Below are 17,890 nucleotides of genomic sequence, written 5' to 3'. Positions count from 1 at the left end.
GGGCACCCCCGGGGCCGGCGGTGAGGAGGGTGCTGCTGGGAGTAGCCACCTCGTGTGCTCGGCAGAGCTGCCGCCTAGGGTTTCCAAGGGCAGGTCCGTGTTCAGGTCACCAGACCGTACTTCCTTGACACTCTGGGTGGACTTGAACCTCCAGCCTGTTGGTAGCAGCCACCAAGGGTTTCTTTTCCTAGGCCGCTCAGTTGTGGCCTCTGAACCAGGGAAGCAGGACTGAGTGCATGGCCTATGGCCTGGGGGATGCCGAGTTCTAGGACCACCCACCACACCCTGAGATGGGTTTGGGATTTAATAAACAGTGGGCTCCCTATCTTTTATCCCTCCCCCGGTCTCCTGTCTTCTTTCGGGATGTGTAGGTGGGAGTGCCACCCCCACCAGGCACGTGGAGTGCCATCCATCCGGGAAGCAGAACTAGCTGGCGGAGTGTTTTGGCTTTCCCTATAGCTCAGAGGAAGGAGCAAAGGGGTGTCTTGGGGTTTGGTCTAGTGGGTTATGCTAAGTGCAAGGTCAGCAGTTCGAATGAGTCCGAATGGATTGGCTGGTAATGAGTTTGATTTTTGAGGATAAGCTCAGAAAGGAGCCCTGGTGGCCTACATACGCACAGAGCTACTAATCACAAGGTCGGTGGTTCGAACCCACCAGTCGCTCCTTGGAAGAAAAAAACGAGGCTGTCTGCTCCTATCCTGCCTCATAAGCATGTGAGAGTTGGACACTGAATAAGGAAGGCCAAAGAAGAATCAACGGTTTGAATAACAGTGCTGGCAAAGTGTACTGACAGGACCGTGGCCTCCTGAAAGAACACTGTCTCAGAAGAAGTACAACTCGCATGCTCCTTGCAGGCAAGGATGATGAGACTTCTGTTGGGCATGTTATCAGGAGAGACCAGGCCCTGCAGCAGGACAGACATCATGCTTGGTGAAGTAGAGAATCGGCGGCAAAGAGGAAGGCCCTCGAATAGATGGATGGACACAGTGGCTGCGACCACGGGCTCACACTGAAGGACGGTGAGGGGGGTGCAGGATGGGGTGGTGGAGGTCAGTTGGAACTGACCAGACGACACTGAGGACAACAACTCCCATAAAGATTGCCCGCCTTGGGAGGCCCAGCCGGGCAGCTCTGCTCTGTGTGACAGGGTTGCTTCGCGCTGGAACCAACTCCAGGGCAGGGTGACGGTTTGTTTGAACAGAGGTTCAGACAAAAAACCACATCATTGTGAATGAGGGGCAGTGCAGAGTGGAGACCCAGAGCCCAAAGTAGGCAACTGGACATCCCCTTACAGAAGGGTCTCAGGGAGGAGACAAGCCAGTCAGGGTGCAGTAAAGCATCAATGAAACATACATCTTCCCCCTAGTTCTTTAATGCATCCTCCCCCCACTATCATGACCATCATGACCCCAAGTCTACCGTACAAATCCAGTTAGACCAGAGCATGTATATGGACAGGTACAGATAAGAGCTTGCAACACAGGGAATCCAGGACAGATAAACCACTCAGGACCAATAATGAGAGTAGTGATACCAGGAGGGGAAGGCGGGAAGGTGGAGGGAGAAAGGGGGAACTGATCACAATGATCTACATATAACCCCCTCCCCGGGGGGACAGACAATAGAAAAGTGGGTGAAGGGAGACATTGGTCTGTATAAGACATGAAAAAATAATAGTATATAAATTATCAAGGGTTCATGAGGGAGGAAGGGAAGGAGGGGGAAAATGAGAAGCTGATACCAAGGGCTCAAGTAGAAAGAAAATGTTTTGAAAATGATGACAACAACAAATGTACAAATGCCCTTGACACATGGATGGATGTGTGGAGTGTGAGAAGAGTTATACGAGCCCCCAAGAAAATGATTGGGGAAAAAAAAAAAGAATACAGGTTCAGAAAGGAACCCTGGTGGTGTGGGGAGTGAAGAGTCAGGCTGCTAACCCAAAAGTCGGCGGTTTGAACCCCCAGCCACTCTGCAGGAGAAAGAGAAGGGTGTTTTTGTAAAAATCCACAGCCTCAGAAACCCTAAGGAGCCGTTCCACCTCCTCCATGCCATGGGTGGGGACCCTTTTTTTCTTCCTTGGCCATTGGGATATTCATAACAGCAATAGCAGACCATACTGGCCAAACATTTAACTAACTCTCCCCTAATGTGATGGCCGGAACTGCTTCTGTCTGGTGAGGCGTGTGATGGGAGCTGGAGTTGATGACCTCGTAGACCTTGGATGGCCCCCCCGGGCAGGACATCCCCCACCCCTGCTCTATAGCTGTTTCCTAAAGGGGAAGATGCTGCCCTCCAGAGGGCGCTGGGATGGCTCGAGGGGGCTGCAAAAGCAGATACCTATACTGTATCTCAGATCAGGGTCTGGGGTACGAGTGCTATTCATTTCCAGGAGTGCACAGAGTCTTTTTCCTCCCTGAAAAGGAGGCAGTAGGCCAGATGAGTTTGGGAAGCTGTGCTCTCTGGAGTCATTAGGAGTCAGAACCACCTCGACAGCCCTGGGTGTAGGTTGAAAAGGTGGGTCCCAGTGGTTGGGGTCTTCTGTCCATGGCCGGGGACCTGTGTGCTGTCAGATGTGACCCCGGTTTTTCCAGACGATAGTTTGTCTTTGGGGTGAGGGTTCATGAGCCTCTTAGATTCCCGCTCAGCAGTGTCTACACAGGTCCTTGGTTACCCGCTTCTCGGTGCCTCGTGAACTCTGTGTGCTGGTGCTGCCCTTTCCTCCCATGTAGTCTCCCTGCCCCAGCCTTCTCACCTCTCTTCTAATCATGGTGGACCATTTGGTCTCATAGGTGATATTTTTACAGGTGCGATGCCCTTATTTTGTGAGCCCAACTAGCTAAAAGTGACTGCAGGAGCTAGTTCCTGTTTGGGGTTGGGAGAGGACCAGAGGACCCTCATCTGAGGGGTCTGGAGGACTGTCTCTGGGTCCATGTGGAGGTTCTGCATGAGCACAGGAAGTGTTCCGGAGTCTCCGCCCCTCTCAAGGCTATCCATCGTTCCTGTGATCCACACAGCAGGCTGTGTGGGCTATGTCAATAAAGCACAAGGAAACACCCTCTGGTGGGCAGAGTAGCACTGCCCCTTGGGGTTTCCATAGCTGGAATTTGTATGGGAACAGACCATCAGGTCTTTCTCCCACAGGGCAGCTGCTGGGCTGGAACCAGTGACCTGTTCATTAGCGGGCAGGTGCTGTGGCAGTTACACAATTTCATGTCAACTTGATAAATAAGAATGAAGGGGTGGAGTCTAGCGGGTCAATCATCACAGCCTGATCCCTCCTTGTGGGCGTGGCCTTCTCGTGAGGATTCTGGAAACTGCTTCACCTTCCTGATGACAAGCCACATGGAGCCACGCTGATGGCAGCCAGAGCCCTGGAGATGCTTCCACCACCTCCAGATCCACAAGACTTTCCACCCACGGGCCTGGGGCCTGTGATCTTCATGCATCCGGCGTCATTGCATGTGTCGCGGGAGTCTGAAGAGAAATTTACGGGCTGGTATGGGACATAGGGGCCAACATTGGACTGATGGACTTGATCTGAACTGGGCACGGATGTTTTCTCAATATGCAGTGACTCTTTGATATCAGACTCTCTGTTACACTCATGTGAGTGTCTCTGGATTTGTTTTCTCTAGTCTACCCAGACTCACAGTACTTAACCACGACACCACTAGGGGTCCTTGCAGCCTTTGAAGACGGGGGGAGAGTGGGGGTGCTGGCTGTGAGGCCAGGTCCCCAAGATGTTCCCCTTCTCCCCGCAGAGGCCGTTTGCCTGTGAGTACGTGGGCTGTGGAAAAGCCTTCATCAGGGAGTGCCACCTGAGCCGCCACAGCCTGACGCACACCAGAGAGAGGCCGTTCCTGTGAGTGCCCCCCAGGGTGGGGCTGGGGATAGGGGCGCAGGGGGGAGCCCTGGTGCTACGGTGGGTTACACGCTGGGCTGCCAAGGGCAAGATCAGCAGCTCGATTGGCCCCACCCACCCCCACCCCCGCTGCTCTGAGGGAGGAAGATGAGATGAGGCTGTCTGTTCCCAGGTAGATTGACAGCCTGGGAAACCCCCCCCCACAGGCAGTCCTTCTGGGGCCGACTCCAGGACAGTGGGTTTGGCGTTTTCAGTCCCCGAATGGTTTGAAGGAGACTTATTTTGGGTCCGAGTTTAAAGATGATCTCAGGGTAGTAATAGTTTCGAGTTCGCCCAGCCTCAGTGGCTCCAGGAAGTCTGGATTCCGTGAGAATACGAAATCCTGTTCCCCATGTTTCTCCATTTTGGCCAACGATTCTCATAAAGACTCTTTGGTGAAGACGGTCACCGGGCATCCTCCAGCTCTCCCAGCCTGCTGGCAGAGGGTGGGGGGTGGCTAGTTCTTCCTGGAGGCAGTTGGCCTCACCTTCCATTTCCAGTCACTTTTCCTGGAGGGGTGGGTGTACACTTCACAGAGGGTTTCCTGCGTGCAGCTCTGAGCCTCAGGAGACAGCTGTCGAGCAATTCCTGCAGATGCCAGCCTTGAATACCGCTATTTTGTTCAAGGTTCCCTAGGGACCCGGGCCGGGGCCTTTGTAGATTGCAGTAAGTCCTGTCGTGCTACGGTCCAGGTCCACGCAGCCCAAGTTAGCGTCTGACACGGGACAGTCTCCGCCGTCACTGCCGCTGTGGCGAGCCTGCACCCGGGCTGGGCCGTGTCGGCGCTGCGTGGTGCTGTCCAGTCGCCCCGACTGACTCCTGGCGACCCCGTGTGACCACGCAGAGCCACCTCCTTGGGCTTCCTGGGCCGCCGTCTTCACGGAGCACATCACAGGCCTTTTGCCCTCGGGCGCACCAGGGTGCCTTGACCGGCCAGATTTCTGGCTAGCCGCCGGGTGATGCGTAACCACAGTTGTTTCCCAGTGCAGTTGGGGTGGATCAGCGGGGTGCCTGCAGAGTCTGGGGTGCAGAGGCTGCCCTCTGCAGTCGTCCTTGGGCCTGTGGCGACTGCACCAGAGAACCCGCCCCTGCTCATTGCTGGACGAGCCCGGCCCAGGGTGCCCACTGCCTGGGAGGGGGCGGGAGGGGCGTGGTGGCCTGCGGTAGAACAGTGAGATCAGACAGGTCTGAGCCCACCGGTGGCGTCTCGGGTAGAAAGGCCTGGCCATTGCGCCCCTAAAGGGCAGAGCCCAGCAGATGCGTTGAGTTGGTTCTGCGTGGTGGAGTCAGGATCTGCTCGGTGGCAGTGGGTCTGGTATTTTCACAGGGCAATTCCAGCCCTTGGCGATCCCGTGGGACCTGACAGAACCCCACCACCACCCCACCCCCTACCACCACCATGGAGTTTCCAGGGCTGTGATCCTCGTGGAAGCACATCACTGGGTCTTTCTCTTGTGGGCCCTCTGGTGGGTTCCAGCCACTAACCTCTTGGTCAGCAGCTGAGTGCTTAAGTCAGTGTGACACCAGGGCTGCTTACACGCTGCCGCCAACCTGGTGGCACCAGGTTTGGGGTTCACCTGGGACATCCATCTCCTGAAATGATGGTCTTGTCAAAGTTGAGAGGCTTACATGTTGTGGCTTAATCCATAGGTCCCCAAATTGATTTAGCCTACCACCCGATTTTCAGGGGGGAAAAGAAAGATTTGGTTCCCCTCCCTCCTCCTGCCACGAAAAACGTGTGCCCTAACCCACCAGAACAGGAGCAGAACCCCTCAAGCCTTTGAATCCGTGCCGAAGAGCTGCCCTGTGACTGTCCGAGGCTGGACCTGCCCACCAGAGTGGTGATGGCTGTCTGGCGCGGCTTCAGTTCTAGTGTCCTGTGTCCTTAGCCTTAGGTTTGACCTTGGCCCCACTCCGAGCAGGCTCGCAGCCCCAAGTGACAGCACCTTCGCGTGCCGTGCTCTTGCTGGATGCAGTGCTCAGTCGGGACCGCCTGTGGCATGGGGACAGTGACTTGGGGACAGTTTGCTAGCTCAGGTAAAGCCGGAGCTTGGATCTTGGTTGTTAAACTTCCGTACAGCTGTGAGGCCCAGGGCTGCGACCAGAAATTCACCACCAAGTCGAACTTGAAGAGGCACGTGGAGCGCAAACATGAGAACCAGCAGAGGCAGTACGCGGTGAGTCTGTGCCTGCCCGCCGAAGCTTTTCACCTCAGTGAGGAGGCTGCCCAAAGCTCACAGGACAGTGGGATTTAAAGGACAATGGGCTCGTCCTGTGAGCTTTTCAGAGGCCCCTCATATTTCTGAAGTACCCACTAACCCCATCTTGTCTGAATTCCTGTAGTCTGATGCCCTTCCCTCCACAAGTGGCTTTGTTTTGAGAGGGGACATCACTATGCTAAGTGTTAGTGGGGGGTCCATGCCCCTGGGTGGCACCTCTGTGCAATGTGCCCTGAGATGTGCTTTGGGAGAAAGGCCTGGCTGTCTGCAGCCAAATAATCGGCCGCTGGGAACTCTGAGGCGTGTAGTTCTACTCTGACGCTGCTGACGGGGTCCCAGGGGGGCAGTGGCAGGGGGCTTTGCTGATGGATGGAGCTGAGCCACCTGAAACGTTCCTGCATCTTCAAATGTCATGACTTCACGAGGCGTCTTGACCCAAAGTAACATTTTAAGGGTCACCATCTGGGTCGGTGCAGTGGGCACAGACCCTCCCGCTCGCCTGCTCTCACAGACCCCTGATGCTTGGCTCCCCCCGAGACTCACACCCCTTTACACCACAGTGTGAATTTGAAGGCTGTGAGAAGACCTTTAAGAAGCACCAGCAGCTGAAAGCCCATCAGTGCCAGCACACCGGCGAACCGCTGTTCAGGTAGGTGTTTCCCAGGCCTGGCAATCCTTTCCCGCAGGCCCTGGGGCTGCGTAAGCTGGAGGGTGCGGAGCGTGTGCAGTGCCTGCGCCAGCACCTGTGTGCTCTGTGCACCGAGCACACGTGTTTGTGTGTCGGGGCGTCTTTGAAATGTTCGGTTCTGCTTGTGTGTCTGTGAGACAAGTGTGTGAGGCCGCGTTGTGTAGCGAAACAAATCCAGTGGCATTCATCGACATGTAAGAACGAGCTTCCTATCAAGAAGTAATTATAGATCAAGAAGACATCTGAACCCAACTTAAGTCTGTACGTCTATGCTAGCCCATGAGTCCCTCTTCAGACTCACATAGCTGCAGGCCAGTGATGCAGGAAGGTGAACCAGGAAGCAGCAGGATCACAGGTCAGTGGATGCAGTTGGGTGGATCCAAGGTCAGTGGGATCTCGGCAGTTCTCAGGTTCAGGTGGCCAGTAGGGACCCAGCTTGTAGAAAGGTGGAGGGGCAGAGAGAAAGGGCGTGTCTGCTCATCTTGCTCTTACACACCAAGCCTTATGACATGAAGGCGTTGTCCTCAGGCTGCCACCTGGTTGGCAGGTTTAGCTCCACCCCTAGCCAGGATGCCAAGTTGACCTAATCCCTAACTACCACAAGTATTTCCATGCACTTCAAAACTGAGTTCCGTAGAGCAGAGACTCGGCGGGCGGGCGGGGAAGGTTGTACGGAGCGTTACCACGAAGACACTGCTCTTCTGTGGCTGCCCTCCAGCTGCATCTGGAGGGAGCTTCGGTGGGAGCGAGAGAGTGACAGACATCGTGGTTGACCTGCAGGAGCAACCGACTCGTCTCGGCCGGGTCCCCGTGCCGGGCTGTCTGAGGAGCCCTGCTGATGGTGGCCTGTGTGCAGAGTGGCTGCCGGAGCACTCCTCCTGGGTCCCCAGGGGTGTCTGTGGGTTGGAGCCGCTTGTGAGTGCCTGCCCCTGCTTGCCAGCTGCCCCTCCCTCCTGTGCTGGAGCTGGCTGGAGCCCAGAAGTGCCCTGTACATCAATGCATGGCTAGGGTCCATCCCAGTCACACTGTTAGAAAATTAGATATAGGCGACTCAGAACGGCCACCCCTGCTCCTGCTGGGCCCAGTGGCCATGGAACAATATATGTCCTCAGTCACAAAGATGATTCCGACTCACAGTGACCCTGTAGGACAGAGCAGAGCTGCCCTGTGGGCTTCAGAGATTGGAAATCTCTGTGAGAGCACACAGCCTCATAAGCCAGAGAGGGGGCCAAAGACAAAGTATACCTGCCCCCCTTATCAACATGGCTAGGGCTCACAGACAGGGCTTTACGTGACAAATCGTGCTATGCAAAAATGGAGGACGGTCACATCATGGCACGCCTGCCCCACATCATCACTTGTAATCATACCCCACACCCCACTTGTAATCACCAAGCCACACCATTATCCTTCCAGCCCTGCCAATGTGCGTCATGACACTGTGCCAGGTTTCATCCTGTGCACCTGCCAGTGCACATCGTTGCCTTACTGTCACAGTGCGTTGTTACAAGACACTGAGCCCTCATCTGGCCTGGGTGACGCATAACTAGGACCACCTGAGTCAGCATCATGCTGGCCGGGCACATGCCATGGATGCACCAGAATCTGAAATGTGGGGTAGCCAGCCAGCCGGTAGACTGAGGAGTGGGCGATGTGATGGGAATTTCTCCTCAAACAGCTTTGTCCAGAAGCGGGCCAGCCCGACCGCTGCCTCTGACGAGGTCTAGACTTTCAGTCTTACTTCCACATGACTGCTGTGGTTGGGAGGGGTCCCTGGTGGCGCTGAAGGTTAAGCAGGGGCTAACTGAAGGGCTGGCAGTTTGGACCCCGCACCAGCAGCTCCTCGGGAGAAAGATGAGGCTGTTGACGCCTGTAAAGAATTGGATGCAGCTCTCAGAACCATATGGGGCAGCTGGGTCAGAAGCGGCTTGATGGCAGTAGGGTTGAGACTTTGGGTGGGTGCTGGGATAAGGGGGCGGCACAGCAACGTTCACCCCAATGAAGTTTGTGCTGAAACGGCTGGGCTAACCCTTGTGTGCTCATCACCCAGGTGTAACCATGAAGGATGCGGGAAGCACTTTGCATCACCCAGCAGGCTGAAGAGACATGAGAAGGTCCACGGGGGTGTGTGCAGATGACCCCCACCCTCACCCCGACACCCACGCTGAGTAAATTGGAGAATGCCAGTTTAATCCTGGGATGGCACTGCTTCCCATTCTGTGTCTCGGACATACTGAGAAACTCCAAATGAGACAGGGGTGTGGGGCGGGGTGGGGAGGTAAAATTAACTCCAGAGGAGCTCTTCTCTCAGAGCTTGGAGTCCAGGCTAAGTTGTTTTTAGCTAGGCTTTGAATTGATTTGAACCAGTTCAGCCGATGCAGGGAAACCGGAACAGCCCTGAATTTGCCCTAGAATGATAGCCAGCGTGGGGAAATGCTGAATCGAAGCTGTGGAATGGGAGCCACACAGATGGTGTAGGGACCCCCTCTTCCAAGAGCTGGTGTGGGAGGTTAGATCATTTTCAGGACCACGGAGAGCAGCACACGGGATCCCATCCCTTGACCAACCAGCTTGGTTGGTCAAGAGATTGGGTTGCCGCGCAAAGCGCACATGGCCTTTGTTTTCTTACAGCGTGATCAAAGTGTCTAGCAGGGAATCCACCTGGGGGGGTTTCCCATTCCAGTTGTCCTTATAGGACTGGATCCATTCCGGTCTTGCTGTGTCAGCTATGGTTGAACTGGGAAGAGCCAGGGCAAGGCCCTGGTTGTCATTGGTCACCAAGTTCCAACTCAAACCAAGCCCACATACAGCAGGAAGGAACACTGCCCGGCCCTGTGCCGTCCTCCACCGGGTCCATCCATCTACTGGAGGGTCTTCCTTGTTTTCACTGACCCTCCCCTTTGCCAAGCATGGTGTCTTTCTCCAGGGAACTGGTCCTTCGTGTTAAAGAGGCACTGACTGTCGTATCTACTCTTCATTCTCCCAGTCCTGTGCCATCGTGCGGTGTAGAGATCTATGTTTAAAATTGCCTGGTTTCATTTTAAAAGAGCGGGCTTCAAAAAAAGTCCCGGGAAAATCCTATTTATCTTTGAATTCTATCTTCCCATGAAAATAGGTGGAGAGCAGACAGGGATGCGGACAGGCCCACCCATAGGGCACCCAACTCACTGAGACCTGAGTAGGGGACACACCCCCAGCGGCCCACTGAGGGTAGTCCTGAGGGCGCTGAGCAGCTCATTGTTGCTCTAATGGGACAGACATTTGCTTCAGTCCCACTCTTGAGGCTGAAAAGGGGTCTCTGGTGGCGCAGGGTTAGGCACTCAACTGCTAGCCAAAAAGTTGACTGTTTAGAGCCACCAGCAGCCGCGAGGGAGAACGACGTGGGATTCTGCCTGAAGGGTGTAGTCTTCATAGCCCTGCGAGCTTGCCGTGAGTCTGCATGGACTCCTCAGCAGCAGGCTACCTATGGATTCTCCGGAGGCTGACCGAACAGATGAGAGCTTGGGGAAAGTTCAGAGACACAGTGACATCGCCACCCGTTTCCTTTCTCATTAGCACTCACCCCGAGTGTCCACAGTGGACGCTACACTGATCTGTTTTGTAAAAATCTCTTAGGTTTCTGTTGTTGCTGTTTCTATAATAGGCTACCTATGTCAAAAGGGATGTTCCTTTGTGGCAAAGACATGGACGGAGCTCCTGAAACACGTGCGCGAAAGCCATCCAGGTAAGACGGCCAGCACAGCGTGGGCCCGCGCCTGCCCCACAGAACAGTTTAGTGGAGGGGACCTTGCTAAGCCTGGGGGAGCATCAAAGCTTTTGTGAGAAAAGGGAACTAGAAGGTTGGTCAGCCTCCCTGCCACCACCACCCCCAGTGCCCTAACCACCTGAAGATTGTAATTCGTGTCACTGAAGTGGGCTTGTTGGAAAGCATGTATCTGCCTGTGCTTACTTTCAAGTACGTGTTCCGTCAGGTGCTGGGTACTGAGCCTCCGGCCCCAAGCAAGGGTGCTGGCTCATCTGAGAGAGGGGTCAGCCACTGGACGGGGGCAGGGTAGGGAGGAGGTGCAGGTCTCCTGGGAGGAAATGGGAGGTGAGTGTCATGCAGAACAGCCGGGAAACTGCCCTTGTCAAGCGAGCAGAGGGAGATGGGGCCAGTGGAGTGCATGTGCCTGGGGGGGCTTCTCTGAAGTGCCTGCACTGTCTGCCCCATGCTCGGTGGTCTGTTTTGGGTAGGCAGGGTTGTGCACTGGGCTCAGTGTGTGTGTGTGTGTTGTGTTTGCCGCCAGAGGAAATCAGGTGTGAGATATGCCAGAAGACATTCAAACGCAAAGACCACCTCAAGCAGCACACGAAGACTCACGCCCCGGAAACACTCGTGTGCCGGTGCCCGCGGGAAGGCTGTGGGCGCACTTACACCACCGTGTTCAACCTCCAGAGCCACATCCTCTCCTTCCATGAGGAGCAGCGCCCGTTTCTGTGCCAACACGCCGGCTGTGGCAGAACGTTTGCCATGAAGGTGGGTGCCCCGCCCGCCACCTCGGCAGGGGGTGGGTGGGCTTTGGTCTAAACTGGGGGCCTGGATTCCAAGATGGCAGCCCCAATGCCACTGCCATGCAGTTGATTCCAACTCCACCGCCAAACTGCCCCCCACGGTTTCCCACAGCCCTGCGCTTTACGGGAATAAAGACCCTGCCTCATCAGTCTGCTGATCCAGCCCAACTGACTGAATCACAGCGTGGCCCTGGGTCAGTGATGGGGTGAACTGTGGGTTGGGCCCAGCCAGTGTTAACAAGCCGCCCTGGTGACGCACTGGTTGGTGACGGTGGTGCTGTGCAGAGCAGGACCCGCTACTTGGGTTTCCTGTGAGTGTCTCCACCCCCAGGATCGGGCGGGGGAGGTGCCAGTGAGAGGGGATCTCGTGTGGCCCTCAGCTTGGAGGTGTGGGTGTGATTTCACTCTTTGGTGGGTCTCCTTGCTGAGTGTGGAAGACTTGGCGGGGGTGGTCAGGCTGGCTTAGTACGAGCCCAGCCATCTGGGCATCCAGGGAGAGCTGACGGGCCGGCACTCCTGTCAAGACAGCGAGCTCCTGCTCGGACTGCCCTGGGGGCTGAGAAGGTTTAGGGCGGTCTGGCTCAGTCTTCTTGAGCTTAGAGTGGTGTGCTCAGAGCTGGTGCTTCCTGATACTTAGAAACCAGCCACCCGGATGATCGACGTTCCTAGTCTGGGTCTTCGGGAGTCTACAGGGACAGGGATTTCTGCTGAGTTGGGATGAGGTTGTTTAAGTAAGGGCTCACTGGCCACTGTTTAAGGACCTCGTGACGTCCTGTTTGCATGATCGTGCACCACACATAGTGTCTTTCTTTCCCCCTCGATGCAGCAAAGCCTCAGCAGGCACGCGGTTGTCCACGATCCCGACAGGAAGAAAATGAAGGTTAAAGTAAGTGGAAGCCGCTTGGCAAACCATTTATTCTTCTCGTCCTCCCTCCCCCTGGCAGCCCCCAAACAGCCAGCCAGATGGGGGTCTGTGCATGTCCAGGCCCCACGCTCACAATGTATACCTCAGACGGGCTGGTGGACTGTGCTTTCTGGTTGCATAGTTCTGCTGTCAGGGCATCAGGGCATGCACGTGCTATCACTCCGGTTCAGAGGACCCTAACTGTGAGCCGTCTGCGGTTCCCTTGCTCCCACAGGTAAGACCCTCTAGGAAACGGAGCTTGGCCTCTCGCCTCAGCGGCTACATCCCTCCCAGAAAGAAACAGGAGGGGGGCTCGTCCATGTCCAGCAGTGAGGAGTCGGGGCTGCGGAGCCAGGTGGAAGGACAAGTGCTCTCGACGGTGGCGGTCCTGGCCCTTGGTTAAAGTTCTCCTGGCCTGAGCAGAGGGCAGACCAGGGATTTCTCAGAAGCACATCTGTCTTTATTAAAGTCACTGGTGCAGAACACCTGGCTGGCTGTCCTCGCCCTGTTCTTTGTTCAGGATGCTCCTCACCGGGCCCCCTGGCTCTCCTGATGCGCCGCCTTCTCCTTTGGGGTCAGGGGGCGAAGCACACACATGGTGGCCTTGCCTCCTCGCACAGCCTGGGGCTTGGAGGAGAAGGTGGCCTCCCCGGGCATGGTCTGGAGAATGTGGTTAAAGATGGCCTCCTGAAAAGGGCAGATGTCCACATCATTACTCACTCACTCACAGCAACACGAAAACATTCTTAACGGCACCCTGGAATTGCCGTGAAAGCGATAGACCCACCAGTTCACACTAAGCCCGGTTGATTAAAATTTACATACTAACCAAGCAGTTACACAAACTGAGAATGCGCTGAAGCCTGATGGTCTCAGACCCTCCCTCCCTCTCTGTCCAGCTGAGGGGCTAGGCTTTGCCCCAGACGCTCCTCGTTACAAACCAGAGAGAAGGCAGCGGGGCTCCAGGGCCGAGTGTTCTCCTTTCACAAAGACTGGAGTCGGCATAGCGCAGCAGTTCTCAGCCTCCTTGGGTGAGGGTCACTTGCTGCTAGGTGTTGCCCGTTCTGCGCCAAGTCTCACCCATGTGTGTGCAACAGGAGCCACGGCCCAGCCCTGTGCCATCTCCTGGTGGTTGTCTGAGCCCACTATCGAAGCCATCCCGTCAGGCGTCTTCCCCATTCTCTCTGACCCTCTGCCAAGCTTGATTTCCTTTTCCGAAGACTGGTCCCTCCTGATGCCACTGGTCACTTGGGGGCGCTTTACAAAATACAGATGGCTGGGGTGGGACTTTGTAGCGCTAACGTGGCCCAGGGCGTGAAAACCTGACAGTGAAATGGACGCTCCGCAACGTGCCCTGCATTGTACCTGATGGCATTTCTCGAAGGTGCCGTTGGGCAGGCATGACAAGGACACACGCTTCTCCTTTCCCTCCCCAGGTGCTGCATGTGTTACAATTTCTGAGACAGAATAGTACTTAGGCTTTAAATTTTGAAAACTGTGGTTCTGGAAGGAAAAATAGACAAGGGTGGGTCCAGTTCAGGCACAGGGGTTATTCCCAGCACAGCACATCCAAACGCGTGGCGGTCAGTGGGTGGCCGCAGGCAAGTTCCCTCAGGAACACACTTGCCTTAGTCTCGTTAGGGTGCCTTCAGAACCTGGAGAGGGGGCTCAGCTCGGGAGGTTCTGGCAGCTGTTTTGTTTTGATCCAAAGGGTTCGTTCATCTTGGTAGGTTTTCTTGAAGGTCACAGGGCAAGCACAGGGGCTTATGAGGGCAATGTTTTAAGAAATCGGAAAATGGCACTGGTGGGAAGCGGGTTGGGAAAGTTGCACCAAGGAATTTCTTTACATCCTGGCAACGGTGCTCATTCTTCGGGGTCGAAAGGGCTGTCCTGGAAGAATCTCATTGGGAAACCTTACGTCACCCACCCTGTGGCCTTGTTCTCCCCTTTCACACTTTGTTCCCCAAACATCATTTCAAAGAAACATGATTTGTGTTCCTTGTGGACACCCTGGTATAAATCAAGGGGCTCAGAGTTGTTGGGAGAGGGCTGTCGGGTGCTGACCGGCACACTGCCCGGACCTCAGCCACCCTCCCCGTGGTTGTACTGGACCACGCTGCGGCAGCTGTTGTCTCATCCTGTCGAGGGGTCTTCCTCTTTTTGTTTTTTTCTTGCCGACCCTCTACCAGTCACGGTGTCCTTTTTCGGGCACTGGTCTCTGGACACGTCTAACATACCAGGCAAATCCCCGCCAGCCTCACCTCTAAAGAGCATCTGGCTGGAGTTCTCCTCAGACAGATGTGCTGCTCCTCCTGCTCAGTCGAGCTGCAGTCAGGACTCTTCACAGCCTTCATTCACAGGCCCCGGGCTCCTGGCTCCTTGCCCAGCCTTCACGTGAGGCTGGGAACAACCTCGGCTCGGTCCTCCGTGCTCTTCCACGCTGTGAGGAGGTCTCGCAAGGCGCATGCACCCCAGCCAAGAGCACTGGATTTCTCGGCGGCTGCTTGCATGAGCCCTGGTTGTGGATCCATGTGAAGCGAAACCCTGGACTTCAGTCTCCTCTCCATTTGTCAGGATGTTAGACGTCGAGGGGGCCAGGTGTGAGGACTGACAGAGTTGGGACACTGCCTTTAGAAACCCAGGCCTTGATGGAGGATGTGTTGGGAAACAACTGCTTCAAAGTTAATGGTATCTTTGTCCAACAAAGGAGTTAGCAGCAATACTGCCGGACACCGTCCTACACCCTACAGCAGAGGCAGCAGTGAGCTGGGGCTCTGAGAGACAAAACAGGAACCACATCCCACAACAGCAGCTCAGCCGCTGGGGCTCTGAGAGACAAACGGGAACCACATCCCACAACAGCAGCTCAGCAGCTGGGGCTCTGAGAGACAAATGGGAACGCTCACATCACCCTTGGCAGCACCAGTACCAAGCACGACTGCACTTATCCACAGCTTCCCTCCAGCTGTGTGTGGAGAACAGAGAGATGGACAGACCAACTGTTAACTTACATCTGTTCTGCTTACCGATCTGTCAGTCGGCTCATCTGCTTGCTTCCCCTTCTTGACAGTGATTTGAACTTGATACTGTTTCTCAATCCACTGCTGAATCTGCTTACTCTTTGTGTCCAAATCATGTTGCCCAATATTTGAAGAAAAAGTTAATTCCTTGGTCAGAGTCGGTCCTGCGTTGAAACAGTGAGACGTGCTGCTAGGGTGATGCACACCCATCTGGTGTGACCCCTGCACCCCACCACAGAAACCCAAACCCACTGCTGTCAATTCTGACGCAGAATGACCTTACAGGACAGAAGAGGGGCAGCCGGTGGGTCTGAACTGCCAACCTTATGGCTGGCCACTGAGCGCTTAGCCATCAGGCCCGCCACCAGGGCTCTTTACAAAACACATGAAACTCGACAGCTAAGCCCATGTCCACGGAATTGATTCTGACGCCGAGTGGCCTGCAAGACAGGGCATCCAAGGCTGTCATCTTCACGTCTTTATGGACACAGGCAGCCCATCTTTCTCACGTGGTGGGTTTGAACCGCTGACCTTTCAGTTTGCAGTGAGGGCTTTACTAGTGTGCCACCGGGACTCCACAACACATACCCTTCATGAGACCTGGGGTGGCAACCGGGGGGCTGACTGTCTCTTCACCTAATGTTTGGGTCCCAGACCAGCAACACTTTAAACAAGGGAGAGAGACTTCAAGGTCGTATGTTCTACCTGCCAAGACTTAAAAATCTGAAACAAACTCAGTTCCTGAAGGTCATCAAAGCCTCACATGCTGGGGAGCACCTGGCTGGGCACCTGGCTGTGCTGTCTGCAAACGCTGTCAGCAAACAGTGTGGCAACAAGGATAGGGTCGTTCAAAGGGGTTGAGATAACTGAATTTTCACAGGAAATGCTAGCTCTTAGCCCATACAAAAATCTCCCCCCAATGGCCTAAGTTTGAAAAATACTATTTTAAACAAATACGTCTGTGGCTTCATTGTAGGGAAAGGATTTCATTAAGAGATTGATAATTCCCCTAAATCTAATTAAAGGCACTACTACTAGGAGTCCCAGTGGCACTATGGTTATGTGTTCAGGTGCTAACCAAAGGGGTCGGTGGTTCAAACCCCACAGGCTCCATAAAGATTATAGACTACTGGACCCCACACACATCAGTCTCCACAACCCTGAAACCTAAAGAACTAGATGGTGCCCGCATACTCCTATGACCAGCTGCTCTGAAAAGGATCACCTGAGAAGGTCTTGGATAGAGGGGGAGGAAAATGTGAAACAAAACACAAAATCATAAAAGAGACCAGGCTTACTGGTTCCCTAGAGATGGAGAGAACCCACAAGACTCTAGCCCTTCATCCCTCTACAACCGAACTCAGCCGTGTTAAGAATAAGATCCAAAGGGCAGCCTTTACCGAGGGGCCAAGGCTGCAGGAAGGAGGAGGGAGGGACACAGGAATCACTGGAAGTGGGCTGAGTGCTGGTGCACTGAGAGGACTGAAATGGCTACGTTGGAACAAAGTGTGTATCAATTGCTGAAGGTGAGACTGATGATCTGCTCCGAATACCTTCACCTAAATCATCATTAGAACGTTAGAAAAGCTAACAGCCAACGGGGGCAGTTCTGCTCGGTCCTACTGGATCGCTAAGGGCCGTAATCTACGTGGAAGCAGTGGGACTTGGTAATAAGGAAGTGAGAGCATCCAGCTCACAGAAGGCTTTCTGCAGCATACAGAGCAGGTTGTGCTAAAACTCAGGAAGAAAGTTTGTCGTCTAAATGGAAAAGACCACGAGTAGGCAACTCAGGACAGGAAACTCAAATGGTAAAAGGAAATCGCAGCGATGGAGATGTGCTTTCTCGCCCAGCGCTGTGGCACAATTGGAAGGCACCATGTGGGAGTGTAGGTGGAAGAAGGAACTGTCACCATCCGGGGAACAGGAGGCAACCCAACCCAGGAGTTCCACATCTAGATCTGCGGGTCCTACACAGACGCTGGAAGAGTGCAAGAGGCAACAGGTGAATACCGTCAGACACAGTCATGGAAACATCGAGTCACCTTCCCTGTGCTTCAGTTCCCCATTGGCACTGGGGGTTAGGCACTGGACGACTAACTAGGAAGTCAGCAGTTCAAAGCCACGGGCTGCCCTGGGAAAGAAAGATGAGGCTATCTGCTCCCATAACGGTACACAGCCTCAGGAGGCTTCTCTCGACAGGGTTTTGGTGAATCTGGTTTATTTGGTTTGTTCTTCCCTAAGGCCCCAGGGAGACGTGGCCAGCACCTACCTGCCTTGGGCTGGGCCTTGTTCCTCTCTCGGAGCCGCAGCCGCTCCTCATGGATCTGCTGGCCGGTCATGAGCTGGTACTCGGGCGGCTCGGTGCTGGCGTTCCTCCTCACCAACAGCAGCCCCCGCTGGTCCATGAGCCTGATCACGTCGGCCCGGTGCATGTGCCCCAAGTCATTGCCCGCCTCATCAAGGACTCGGAGGATCCGATCGCTGATTTTCCTCCCGATGTTCGAGAAGGCTGGTTCTGGCTTGGTCTTCTTCTGTTTGGCCTCCTCAGCATCTTCAGCTGTGCTGAAGGCTCGGGCCTGAGGGGGCACGGGTGACCTCGGGGCT

General features: G+C 55.0%; 2 protein-coding genes across 2 annotated transcripts in view; one reads left to right on the top strand and one right to left on the bottom strand.

Annotated features, from left to right (window-relative positions):
* Positions 1-3,743: 3,743 nt before the first annotated feature.
* On the top strand, positions 3,744-12,751 carry GTF3A (general transcription factor IIIA). Its single transcript, XM_004715221.2, has 8 exons — positions 3,744-3,865; positions 5,985-6,081; positions 6,684-6,772; positions 8,862-8,935; positions 10,455-10,535; positions 11,098-11,327; positions 12,189-12,248; positions 12,502-12,751. Exons 1-8 carry the CDS (start codon positions 3,744-3,746, stop codon positions 12,667-12,669), a joined length of 921 nt encoding a protein of 306 aa, XP_004715278.1. The 3' UTR covers positions 12,670-12,751.
* The window catches only part of MTIF3 (mitochondrial translational initiation factor 3), a 58,362-nt gene continuing 52,721 nt past the window's right edge, over positions 12,250-17,890 (bottom strand). The window contains 4 exon segments of the mRNA XM_045293993.1: positions 12,250-12,797; positions 12,800-12,953; positions 15,293-15,450; positions 17,556-17,888. Of these exon segments, the coding sequence (XP_045149928.1) occupies positions 12,736-12,797; positions 12,800-12,953; positions 15,293-15,450; positions 17,556-17,888 (707 nt within the window). The 3' untranslated portion in view covers positions 12,250-12,735.

The sequence above is a fragment of the Echinops telfairi genome, unplaced genomic scaffold (genome assembly GCF_000313985.2).
Source record: "Echinops telfairi isolate 266 unplaced genomic scaffold, ASM31398v2 ScPeMD7_2565;HRSCAF=3150, whole genome shotgun sequence".
NCBI classification, from domain to species: Eukaryota; Metazoa; Chordata; class Mammalia; order Afrosoricida; family Tenrecidae; genus Echinops; species Echinops telfairi.
This window is presented reverse-complemented; position numbering and strand designations above follow the sequence as displayed.